This window comes from Apis mellifera, linkage group LG10, assembly GCF_003254395.2.
Source record: "Apis mellifera strain DH4 linkage group LG10, Amel_HAv3.1, whole genome shotgun sequence".
Lineage (NCBI taxonomy): Eukaryota > Metazoa > Arthropoda > Insecta > Hymenoptera > Apidae > Apis > Apis mellifera.
Genome location: NC_037647.1, coordinates 5,933,191 through 5,947,711, shown reverse-complemented (window position 1 = coordinate 5,947,711; position 14,521 = coordinate 5,933,191). Strand labels below are relative to the sequence as shown.

Genomic DNA, 14,521 nt, shown 5'->3' with positions numbered 1-14,521 from the left:
AAAAAAAGAAAGAAAGAAAGAAATAAAAGGAGAGGAGAAACGGTGGCACTTCCGATTTTATTAGGGGCGCGGTGCCTCCTCTTCCGTTGCGGGCTCGCTCGAACACCCAACTGCTTTTTATCCCCCTTTCGAGCGGTGCTACCACCGCTAGCCCCGGTAAACGAAATGTAATTATTTTTAAAAAGGATGTAGGGACCGTGTGTATGTGTGTGTGTGTGTGCGTGCGCGCGCGTCGTGTTTTCAAGCGGATGGAACGCGTGCGTTCAAATAAAGCGTAGGTGCTTTAAAAGTAAGCATCGGGGATACGGAGATGCGCGACGTTTCTATAAATCATTCCTCGCACGATGTACACCTACATCGAGAAGCTTTCATGCGGATAAAGATTGCGTGATTTGTAATGTTGGGCCGGGCCGGAAGTCTCCTTGGAAAAAGAGGGGCCGAGGGATTTACGCGGAATTTTAAGAAGACCGCACCGCGTGCTTTTTCTCCTTTTCCTTGGAACGAACGGTTTTACGTAATTTTATTTTTAATTTTACTTTTTGATTTTCTTAATTCTTCAATTTTTTTTCTTTTTCTAAGTAAAGGAATTTGGATGGTGATTTTTTTGTAATAATAAAGTTTTTCATTGCTTGGAATAAAGGATTTTACATTTTAATTTTATTTGAATATTTATTTTTAACCTTACTTTTCTATTTTCTTAATTTTTCAATTTTTTTTTTTTTAAGTGAAGGGAGAAAGATTGTATTTCTTTTCATAATTTAGAAAATTTGTTCCTTTTCTAATTTTTATTGAAATTTTTTTTCATTCTTTTTAAAGATTAAATTTTTCTACGTTATTAAAAGATGTACAAAAGAAATCATTTCACATCAAACGATAATTCTTTCACGTTTCATCGTTGATTCTTATAACCAGACGATCCAAGTAAGATTTTAATAATGACTATTACATTTTACAAGTAAACTAATAAAGGTTTACATTAAGCTACGAAAATGAAAGAAATTTTTGCTTGAATCTATGAATATTTTGTAATAGCATAATTGCGATTGCCGAGACTCGTAATATATCTTGTTAAGAATCGACGCCTCCACATTGTGGCACGTTAAACGTCGTTTGTCCGAGTTCACTGATTTCGCTGTTGATGTCTTACCGCCCTCGGATTTGTTAACAGCTCGAGATTGAAAGAGACCGCTGTAATTCACGAAGAAATCTTGTTAAATTCTTCTATTATATCACAGATTGTAATCTTTACTACCTTTCATTCCATCGATTTATTTTTGAATAATTAAATGCAAATGATTAGAAAGAGATTCGAAGTGAACGTAATAGAGATAAGTTATTTAAAAGAATATTTCTTAAAAACAGATTATCTAAAGATTGATTATATCCAAGAGTGCAATTTTTACTTTCAACACCGTTATTCGATCGAACAGATTATTATACATTCTCTTTATGCGTTTCTTTCCAAGTTTTACTCTCAAATCGATTGCTAAATGTTTTCATAAAAAGAGAGAGAGAGGGAAAAAGAGCCGAAGTGTTTTAAACGATTTTGCCAATTCTATTGTCGATAGAAGTTCCAAATATTGAACACGCTTCAGTATTAAACGTCGATCATTCATCAAGCGTAGTTCACTTTGCGTATACACTTCATCGCGTAAACTTACGAGATTCTCTCGAAACTCGCTAAAATAGAATTTCACATGGTGGAATAGATGTTCCTCTTGTTCGTGAAGGACACTAACCTCACGCCTGCGCTTTATTACAATCCAGAAAGCTCATCTGTGGAAGGAAATTCGATGATCCAGTTAACCGGTTAGTCGCTTTTCGAATTCCGCAAGATAGATATTCCGGATTTCTATTCTCGATCTTTTATTTTCCAGTGTGAAAAACTTCTCTGTGGAATTTTAATCGTGAAAATATTGAATTTTTCGATATCGAATCTCTTTAACTCCTTATGATACACCTAATTCTGTTTTTTCACGCTAGGAATGCTCGTTTGTGTATTTATTTTCTTTTCTCGAAAAAAGGAAATGTAACATATAATATACAATGTATATGAATCAGTGAAAGACTTATTTGATTTGAACAAATAATTCGCTCGTGTTTTAAATACATTCGTTTTATACATTTTTATCGATATTCATGATAAAGAAAAAAAAAAGTGAAACATTTAGAAATTTTTTAAGAAAATGAAATTCTATTGATAAAGATCCAGACGGAATCTAAGTGAAATTAATCGTGAGAGATAAGATGATAATAAAATAAAGAAGAGAGAGAAGGTTATTAAAATGTAATTCGTCATAAAAGTGTCTCCTTTTGTTCGCGGCAACAAATGATTCGCATCAATGAACTCAGAACCAATGACATCGTCAACTTTCTACGAAGGTAAGCTCTCTTCCTGTTGATTCTAGGTAAGGACTCGTGTGAAAGGAAGGATTGTGCTGATGATAACAGAGCGCGTTAGTTAAAACAGCTGACAAAACACGAATTCGTTGGTTCGTTTATCGTGAAATTTTGTAACATTGTGCTAAATAATAAGGAATTATAATTTTCATTGAATGATGGAATAATCGAAAAAATATGTACACTGTGAATCCATTATTTTCTTATTTGATTAAAATTAAAAAATTAAATTTATATCAAATTTTTATATTTCATATTATATTTTTTCCTTATTATCCAAGGACAATAAAAAAAGAAAGAATAAAATCACATTTAATTATTTAAAATAATTAAATTGGAAAGAATAGTTGTACGTCGATTGTCTCTTATTAAACATAGTTTCTTCATAAATCTGTACGAAGATTTTGAAGACATTCTCTCTTGAACTCTGCGATCCCTTAAGAACACAAATTGAACGGAAGGTAAAATCAGACTGTAAAGTTTACTCTTAGGTTGAAAGAGTTTACCGTTTCGTGTGGCGAAAATAGATTTCTCTTCGATACTCAATGTGGAGAAGAAGAAACGAAAAAGCTTTATTGTACTTTTTCGGAAATTAAAAAGAAAAAAATAAATCATATCGAAAAAAGAAGAAAGTAAATAAATGTTGATCAGAGAAAAGGAAGAAAGAGCATTTTTCTAGATGAAATTAAATAATTTTAATTCACGTATTAAATATCATAAAATCACTCTTATTTAATCACTCAGTGATTAAATATTTTGATAACATAAGTAAATTTTTTTAAACGAATTACAATATATAATTACGACTCGATTATTTTTACGTAAAATTGTAAAATTATAAATTATGTATCAATTGAACATAGTTGAGTAATAGAATTTTTTAAAGATATGCGAATTAAATAGGCGTGTCATGAACAAATATGTATGTTCTGCAAATAATGTACTATATCGGATTTCACATCTTGTATACACATGCACATATTCCATCTTGTCAGCATTGTGGGAGCGGTTCTAATTATACTATCACTTTTGCTAATTATGCTATCACTTATCAAATTGGTATTAAAAATACAAAGTGTGAAATATATTCGTCGGCTGTTCCTTTAATTATAAAGAACCAAACAAACAAAAAAAATTGGTGGATGGACACTTGTTTATTGTTGTTTTGAATGAAACGAAATGAGATGGCGATGATACAGAGATATTTCTATTTCCATTTTACTTCCTTTCATTTCTTTTTATATAACAATTTCTCAATTTTTATTTTCGTCTCTAAAAGATTTGTTCCACAAACAATTAACATCCTGTAAGTATATATATTCGGATATGAATTCTTTGTAAGAAGATAAATAAATAAAGAATATTAATTTTTTATCCTCCACTTCGATAAAATTAAATTCGAAGATTCACGATTTCTCGATCTTCATATCGTTGCTGATCTTCACGTTGCTTTATTAAAAAAATTTTTTTAATCTTTCAACGCATCGTTATTACATTACACTCTATTAAATTTCCCATATATTTCATATACACACATGTGTGAAATTGATTTTTTTTAACTGAAATAAAAAAAATTCTCTTCCTATCCGTGATGATGGCTTGCAAGCGTCCAGTTTTTACGCTCCTGTGCAAAACGACACCTGTCTACCATGCTGTCTGCAGATGGAGTATTGGATGGCGAGCAACGAGACCGGTCACAATGGTAGAGAGGAGACAATCCAGGAGGTCCTCAGAGATCCAGGATCGGCGGTGCTCTTCGTCGGATATCCACGATGGCTTTTGCACTTCGCTGCCGGTTGTTGCATACTTTTCATGCTCATTGGCATCCCCGGCAATCTCTTCACTATCGTCGCTCTTTTTCGCACCAAAAAGGTCAGGGTTTGTACTCTTCCATTTTCTGATTTAGATTAAAAGATTCTCATTTCTTTATTAAAATTATTATTTTATTTTTGTATAAAAATGTTTTCTTTCAAACTTTTTTCCTTTTTGCAATTAACTTTATCAATGAAACAGAGTGTTTCTTGTAATTTAAACAATATAATGAAAGATTATTTTTTGCTTTTATTGTATGTGTATTGTCTTTTTCTCATTTAATAATATTTTTTAATAACGAATACTTGATTCCAATTTTATTCTAAAATTAATTCAATAATTTACGATATGATTTAACTATAATCCAATATAATATAATAATTTGATTAAATTATTTGTTGTTTTTTTAAAATTAGAAATATCTTATTTGACAAAGAAAAGAGAAAAAAATCAGATTTACCATTCGTTATTAAACTATTAGATATTCAATGAAATACTTATATCTATTAGATAGGAAAATATTTGCAATAAAATGTTTCATCAATTTCTCGTTCTATTGTAAGAGTAAAAAATTTAAATGACGAAGCTAAAAATTCCAAATGACAAATTTTTTACATGGAACAGAGCACGTTACGGTTACTCAAATTTCTACTATTCCACTTAGTGCTATTTTATCCTAGATGCAGATTAAGTTCATAGTAAGTAGTTCACCTCGAATCTCATTTAAGACAATAACAATCTAAAAAAATAAAATAAATATAAAGAATAAAATATAAAAAAATTATAATCTCAATTGGAAAAAATATAGATCAATAATTTATTTTTATAATTTATTTCGATATTCAATATCAATTTTGTCAAAATCAAAAATATCTGCACATTTTTAATAGTTGTAAAAAATTGAAATCCGTCGATTTGACGAGTTAGATAATTACAGTATCAATATTACGATAAGATAATAAATATAAACATGACACATATGATAAAATAAAATAATTTACTCAATGAATAACAAATTCATTCATAGTACTTTCTTTTTTTGAATACATCGTAAAAAAATTAATTTACATACTTCTTTAAATTGCATTTCTTTTATTATGCATTTCGATATTATAAAAGAAAATTTACAAAGTTTTACAGAAAATTTACGAGCCGTGGGAAATTTAATACGAAATTCACAAAATTTACGTATGTTTATGTTTTCGATAAGAGTCGTCGAAACATGTCAAATTTATGGATATATACAGATTATATACCCATATGTTTATAAACGCGGATATATGTCTGTCGAGAAAGTATATTTACAAAAGTATTTCGATCGTCAAATAAGAGGTCGCCATACCGTGATAATTTCTCATTCGCTTTTCGATGGGCGTACGAGCATGTACTCTTCTTCGAGTTTCCTGAACTTGCAGTACTGTGCAAAAATCTTAAGAGGCCCCCGCACGATCGATCAATATCGTTAATCCTTTGCATTCGAACATTTTGTTAAAGTGCATTTTTTATATGCATGAAAGTTTCTGTAAAATTTCTATTATTAATCGTGCATTGTTTCTTTTCTTTCATCGAAAATGTCGTTGTAAAATAATATCAGGAATATTATTGTAGGGGATAGTTTTTTTTTTTCATCGAAAATGTCGTTGTAAAATAATATCAAGAATATTGTTGTAAAGGATAATTTTTTTTCATCGAAAATGTCGTTGTAAAATAATATCGAGAATATTGTTGTAGGAGGCAATTTTACGATAGAATTTTAGAAGATTTTTTTTAAAATGCATTTTTTATAAGCATAATGAAAGTTTTTGTAAAATTAGTATTATTAATCGTGTATTATTTCTTTTTTTCATCGGAAATGTCGTTGTAAAATAATATCAGGAATATTATTGTAGGAGATAATTTTTTTTTCATCGAAAATGTTGTTGTAAAATAATATCGGGAATATTGTTATAGGAGGCAATTTTACTATAGAATTTTAGAAGATTTTTTTTTAAAATGCATTTTTTATAGGCATAATGAAAGTTTTTGTAAAATTAATATTATTAATCGTGTATTATTTCTTTTTTTCATCGGAAATATCGTTGTAAAATATCAGGAATATTATTGTAGGGGATAATTTTTTTTTTCATCGAAAATGTCGTTATAAAATAATATCGGAAATATTGTTGTAGGAGGCAATTTTACTATAGAATTTTAGAAGATTTTTTTTAAAATGCATTTTTTATAAGCATAATGAAAGTTTTTGTAAAATTAATAATATTAATCGTGTATTATTTCTTTTTTTCATCGGAAATGTCGTTGTAAAATAATATCAGGAATATTATTGTAGGAGATAATTTTTTTTTTCATCGAAAATGTCGTTGTAAAATAATCGAGAATATTGTTGTAGGAGGCAATTTTACTATAGAATTTTAGATTTTTTTTTTAAAATGCATTTTTTATAAGCATAATGAAAGTTTTTGTAAAATTAATATTATTAATCGTGCATTGTTTCTTTTTTTCATCGAAAATATCGTTGTAAAATAATATCGAGAATATTGTTGTAGGAGGCAATTTTACGATAGAATTTTAGAAGATTTTTTTTAAAATGCATTTTTTATAAGCATAATGAAAGTTTTTGTAAAATTAATATTATTAATCGTGTATTATTTCTTTTTTTCATCGGAAATGTCGTTGTAAAATAATATCAGGAATATTGTTGTAGGAGGCAATTTTTTTTTTCATCGAAAATGTCGTTGTGAAATAATATCGGGAATATTGTTGTAGGAGGCAATTTTAATAGAATTTTAGAAGATTTTTTTTAAAATGCAATTATAAGCATAATGAAAGTTTTTGTAAAATTAATATTATTAATCGTGCATTGTTTCTTTTTTTCATCGAAAATATCGTTGTAAAATAATGGAGAATATTGTTGTAGGAGGCAATTTTACTATAGAATTTTAGAAGATTTTTTTTTAAAATGCATTTTTTATAAGCATAATGAAAGTTTTTGTAAAATTAATAGTATTAATCGTGGAGATAATTTTTTTTTTTCATTGAAAATCGTCGTTGTAAAACAATATCGAGAATATTATTGTAGGAGATAATTTTTTTTTTCATCAGAAATGTCGTTGCAAAATAATATCAGAAATATTATTGTAGGAGGCAATTTTATTATAGAATTTTAGATTTTTTCTAAAATGCATTTTTTATAAGCATAATGAAAGTTTTTGTAAAATTAATATTATTAATCGTGCATTGTTTCTTTTTTTTTATCGAAAATATCGTTGTAAAATAATCGAGAATATTGTTATAGGAGGCAATTTTACTATAGAATTTTAGATTTTTTTTAAAATGCATTTGTTATAAGCATAATGAAAGTTTTTGTAAAATTAATATTATTAATCGTGTATCATTTCTTTTTTTCATCGAAAATGTCGTAAAATAATATCAGGAATATTATTGTAGGAGATAATTTTTTTTTTCATCGAAAATATATTGTAAAATAACATCAGGAATATTGTTGTAGGGGATAATTTTTTTTTTTCATCGAAAATGTCGTTGTAAAATAATATCAGGAATATTATTGTAGGAGATAATTTTTTTTTTCATCGAAAATGTCGTTGTAAAATATTATCGGAAATATTGTTGTAAGAGGCAATTTTACTATAGAATTTTAGAAGATTTTTTTTAAAATGCATTTTTTATAAGCATAATGAAAGTTTTTGTAAAATTAATATTATTAATCGTGCATTGTTTCTTTTTTTCATCGAAAATGTCGTTGTAAAATAATCGAGAATATTGTTGTAGGAGGCAATTTTGCTATAGAATTTTAGAAGATTTTTTTTTAAAATGCATTTTTTATAAGCATAATGAAAGTTTTTGTAAAATTAATAGTATTAATCGTGGAGATAATTTTTTTTTTCATTGAAAATCGTCGTTGTAAAACAATATCGAGAATATTATTGTAGGAGACAATTTTACTATAGAATTAATGTAGAATTTTTAAAATTTTTTATATACTATAGAAAATTTATAGTTTTTTATTTTTTATTCACAAAATCACAAGAATTAACATTTCTTAATTTGAATAAAACTTTAAAAATAATTTATATATATATATATATATATATATATATATATATATATATATATATATATTAATTATATATAATATAATTATTTCATTATAATATATATATAATTAATATATATACATATAATTATTAAATTATTGTATATATCATTGCTATTTACAGTTAAAAAACGCCACAACGATCTTCATAATGAATCTCTCGATCTCGGATTTAATGTTCTGTTGTTTCAATCTTCCGCTTGCTACGTCTACGTTTTGGCATAGTTCTTGGCAGCATGGACCATTTTTGTGTCGATTGTTTCCTTTATTGAGATATGGCTTGGTTGCAGTAAGCCTTTTCTCAATATTGACAATTACAATTAATCGTTACATTATTATTAGTCATCCTAGACTTTATCCTAGGTAAGCAAATTAAATACTCAGATATATAATAAATAATATAATACTTTTAGAATAAATTGAAACAATCTCGTATAGTAAAATAATTAATAATTGATTAAAAAATATATATATTAGTTTAGAAAATATTTTTATTTAAATGTAAGCTTATAATTATAGATTATTGAATATTATAAAATTTATTTTTATTTTTACAGAATATATAAACCAAAATATTTAATACTAATGATTTTGGGTATATGGATCGCTGTTTTTGGTATTCTCATCATTACATGGTTTGAAAGTTGGGGTCGTTTTGGATTAGATGTTGCCATCGGCTCGTGTTCCATTCTTCCAGATATAAATGGACAAAGTCCAAAGGAATTCCTCTTTTTCGTTGCTTTTTTGATACCTTGCATTGTGATCGTTGTTTGTTATGCAAGGATTTTTTATATTGTTCGCAAAACAGCGTTTAAAAGTAGAAAACGACATATACATGCTAGTATCGATCCAATTGAAATTAATCAGGAGGTGAGTAATAAAAAAAAATAAATGAATCTAGTTTACATAAAATTATAATAGAAAAAAATTTATATAAATATAAATTTATATTATAAAAATTATATAAATTAATATATATATATATATGTAATTATAAATATTTATAAATGTATAAATATATATATATATATATATATTATATATATATATATTTGTAATTATAAATATTTATAAATGTATAAATATATATAAATATATAAATAATAAATTGAATCACAAAAAATTTTATTAAGATTTTTAATCGAAAGTTTAAATAAAAAAGATAATAAAATTAATCAAATATTGAAATTATCTTTTGAGCGCATAAATTCCGCAAAGTATATGTAGCAATGAGTAAGACAAAGAAAACAAATGATAAGAGAAAGACAGAGATAGAATAAAAGTACTGCCATCAGCGCCATCTTCAGAGTGCCGCAAATGAAACACAAAAATAAAGGACAGAAAATAATAAGAGAAAGATAGAGATAGATAGAATTTATCGCTAGCTCCATCTGTGAAGTTTCAAAGATACTTCTTCAACATTTTCATTCTCAAATATTTCGAGAGATGGCAGTTATACTTAATTCTTATTCTACTTTATCTTTAAAAGATGTTCTAAAGATTATCAAGAGATAGCGGCATAGATCAATTCTTCCATTCTACTTTATCCTTCTTTTAAAGAAATATCTTTGATATTCCAAAGATGACGCTAGTAATCAATTTTATCTATCTCTATCCTTTTCTTACTATTTTCTGTCCTTACTTTTTGTGTTTCATTTGCGGCACTCTGAAGATGGCGCTGATGGCAGTAGTTTTATTCTATCTCTGTCCTTTTCTTACCACTTGTTCTCCTTGTCTTGCTCATTATTACATTTGCTTTGCGAAATTTACACATGTAAAACTTGAATAAATGATTAATTTTATTATCTTTCTTGATTAATCTCTTAATTAACATTTGCTTAATTCAATTTAGAAAATATATGTACATAAAATTTATTTAAATATTTATATTTAAATAAATATAAATATATTTATATATTCATGTATATAATTATACGTATATAATTTATATGTATATAAATTTAAATATTAATTTATAAAAATTTAAATATATATAAATATAAATTTATATAAATAAATTAATATTATATTTATATAAATGTAAATATATTTATATATTTTTTATACATATATTTTGTAAATGGAATCAAACAGATTTTATTAATAATTATTATTATTATTATTATTATTATTATTAATATTATTATTATTATTATTATTATTGTTATTCAAGAGATGAAACAAAAAAAAATAATAAAACTAATCATATATTAAGTTATTTTTCCAGCACATAAATTTCGCAAATGCCGCAATGAGTAAGACAAGGAAAACAACTAATAAGAAAAGGACAGAGATAGAATAAAAGTACTGCCATCAGCGCCATCTTCAGAGTGCCGCAAATGAAACACAAAAAGTAAGGACAGAAAATAATAAGAGAAAGATAGAAATAGGTAGAATTTATCGCTAGTGCCATCTGTGAAGTATCAAAGACATTTCATTAAAAAAAGATAAAGTAGATTCGAAGAATTGATCTACAGCGCTATCTCTTGAAAATCTTTAGAACATCTTTTAAAGATAAGGTAGAATAAGAATTAACAAGGACCGCTATCTCTTGATATATTTAAGAAAGATAATGTAAAAGAAGTATCTTCGAAACTTCACAGATGGAGCTAGCGATAAATTCTACCTATCTCTATCTTTCTCTTATTATTTTCTGTCCTTACTTTTTGTGTTTCATTTGCGGCACACTGAAGATGGCGCTGATGACAGTACTTTTATTCTATCTCTGTCCTTCTCTTATCATTTGTTTTCCTTGTCTTACTCATTGTGGTATTTACGAAATTTAACTTAAACTCAACAAAATTTAACTTAACTCGAAAAATAATTTAATATATGATTAGTTTTATTATTTTTTTTATTTTATCTCTTGAATAACAATATTAATAAAATCTGTTTGATTCCATTTACAAAATATATACATAAAATATATATAAACATATTAATATTTATATAATATTAATTTACATAAATTTATATTTATATATATTTAAACTTTTATAAATTAATATTTAAATTTATATACATATAATTATAATATTGTTATTTATATTATCAATATATTTATATTTTATATAATTTTATATAATTTTATATTTTATATAATTTTATATAAATTATAAATATATAAATTTATATTATATTCTTATATAGATTTATATTTATTTATATATAAATATGACATAAATATTTATATTAATTTATATTAAATATTAAATATTAATTTATTTATATAAATTAAATATATATTTATATAAATTTAAATATATATAAGTATAAATATATTTATTATATATTGCATTTACATAAATATAAATATATTTATATAAATTTTATGTACATATATTTTCTAAATTGAATTAAATAGATGTTAATCAAGAGATTAATCGAGCAAGATAATAAAATTAATTTTGTGTAAATGTGTGTAAATTTCGCAGAGCAAATGTAATAATGAGCAAGACAAGGAGAGCAAATGGTAAGAAAAGGACAGAGATAGAATAAAAGTACTGCCATCAGCGCCATCTTCAGAGTGCCGCAAATGAAACATAAAAAGTAAGGACAGAAAATAGTAAGAAAAGGATAGAGATAGATAAAAATTGATTACTAGCGTCATCTTTGGAATATCAAAGATATTTCTTTAAAAGAAGGATAAAGTAGAATGGAAGAATTCTATACCGCTATCTCTTGATAATCTTTAGAACATCTTTTAAAGATAAGGTAGAGTAAGAATTAAATGTGACTGCCATCTCTCCAAATTTTTGAGAAAGACAATATTAAAGAAGTATCTTTGAAACTTCACAGATGGAGTTAACGATAAATTCTACCTATCTCTATCTTTCTCTTATTATTTTCTGTCCTTACTTTTTGTGTTTCATTTGCGGCACTCTGAAGATGGCGCTGATGGCAGTACTTTTATTCTATCTCTGTCCTTTTCTTATTATCTGCTTTCCTTGTCTATCTTACTTTCGGCGCGTAACTATAAATTAGAATATAGAATATATCAATAAAACATATTTTTATCTTTTTTCTTTCACAATTACAATACAATTAAATCGTAATGTATAAAATATAGATATTATTATATATATTTTCGACTTATTGAGTTTCTCAAGCAATATTTACAAGTTTTAAATATTTTGTGTTCCAGTTTAAATTTTATTATCTATACATGTCATATTTTATATATCTGTATACTATATAATATAATTATAATATAATATTTTAAATAGTATATCCAAATATCATGATAAATAATAAATTGTAATACATTAGAAATCGATCATTTTTATTTTTCCTCTGTCTTTCTTCAAATGATATACATATTTTCCAATTCATTTCATTATAGAGACCTACATCAATCAGGAATCAAGAGGAAGAACTGTCAATTTTAAGCTCCAATTGTACAACGAATGTTTTGTGCCCAAACTTTTCTTCAAAGTGCACCAAAACGTCGTTTAATCAACTAAACTATTCTCGCAGTCCTTCAAGATCGGCGATCGAGGAATGGGAGCAATCATCATGGATACAAACTCATGTAGAGAAGGGAGAAATTTCAGGATTCGAGGAAGAGAAGGTACAACAGATGATGGAAGCAGAGAGATGGGAAAAAAATAGCAAAGAGCAAGTTAATCAATCGAATAACGATACATCAGTTAAAACAATGGTCGAAATTTGTGATAAATCGAGACCTGATCTAGTAATAAAAATAGACGATATACCATATGTGGACGATCTTGAAGCAATGGAAACAGTTTCTTCAAACGATTGTACCAAAATCAAAGAATCGACAGAGAAAAATTCGACAAATAGTGGGAATAAAATAGAGAGAACGACGAGTAGAGCCTCGTTCCTCATAGAATCGGCTCTTTGGATGCAAAGATTGAATTCCAAAACAGATAGTGATCGATATGACGATGACTCGAAATCAAACACTCCTGATCGATCGACGAAGAAGAAACCTATAATTATTCGTAGAGAATCGAGATTTAGGAGTGTCAGAAAGTTTAGGAATCCTGATGGACCACCAAGGATGAGCAATAAAGACAAGAAGCTGTTAAAGATGATTCTAGTGATATTTTCCTCCTTTCTCATTTGTTATTTACCTATCACCGTTACGAAGATTTTTAAGGATTCCATCGATTGGAGAGGATTAAACATCGCGGGTTATATCTTGATCTATTTGACCACTTGTATAAATCCTGTTGTTTACGTCGTGATGAGCTCTGAGTACAGGAGCGCCTATAAAAATGTGTTACTTTGTAAAAATGAATTTGGAGCCAATCGTGCAACTAAAAAATAAAGAATATTTGAATATGTTCCTGTTTGAGACATCATATGAATAATTATAATTTGTAAGTTTTATAATTTTCATTTTTAGTCAATAATTTTTACATTAAATAGGAGAAATTAATTTCTATACTTTATTAATAAAAATATATTAAAAAATCATTATTTAAATTTTAATTTTAATTTAATATATTTTTATTAATAAAATATAGAAATTTACGACTTTTACGACTTCGAATTAATATTTATAATAAATAATTTATATGTTAATATTAGGTAGCAAATAATAAATAAGAAAAGTATTTCGTTAAAAAAAATATTATTTATTCATTCTTACAATTTAATGTATATTTTAATTACATATGCAGTACTAATACAATACCAATAACATTCAATAACAAATAATAAAAATATTTAACAGTGTACCTACTAAAAATATAATAAAAACTAAGATTTACGATTTAATTCATAAACTATATAAGAGATCTTTCATCTTCTTAGTTAAAAATATTTATTAATAAAACAATAGGTACACTGTCTACATTTACATTATATTTTATCGAATTTAAATAAGTACACACAAAAGACTACGATTAATTAAGTAATATAATATATCTATTAAGTATAATAAAAAAAATTATGTTACAAAAAAATAATTAGAAAATAGAAATTAATTTTTATTATTATTGTATAATCGAATTTAAATTCTTATCAATTTTTATAAAAAAAAAATAATATGCTAATTTAACCAATTTGCTTAATTATATTAAATTTATAATATTTCAAATATTATTCTTATTAATATTTCAATTATTATTCAATATTCAAAAAAATCATCTTATTATTCGATGAAATTTTGAAATTTTATCTCGATATAATAAATTCAATTGAGCAAATTTAAAGTAGATTATAAGC

At 25.7% G+C, this 14,521-nt stretch overlaps 1 protein-coding gene across 1 annotated transcript; it reads left to right on the top strand.

Annotated features, from left to right (window-relative positions):
• The first annotated feature begins 1,842 nt into the window (after positions 1-1,842).
• Positions 1,843-13,649, top strand: LOC100577758 (G-protein coupled receptor moody). The gene is made up of 5 exons (XM_016914519.2): positions 1,843-2,382; positions 4,063-4,272; positions 8,448-8,686; positions 8,881-9,193; positions 12,666-13,649. The coding sequence occupies exons 2-5, from the start codon at positions 4,063-4,065 to the stop codon at positions 13,617-13,619; spliced, it is 1,716 nt and encodes a 571-aa protein (XP_016770008.1). The 5' UTR covers positions 1,843-2,382; the 3' UTR covers positions 13,620-13,649.
• The last annotated feature ends 872 nt before the right edge of the window (positions 13,650-14,521 follow it).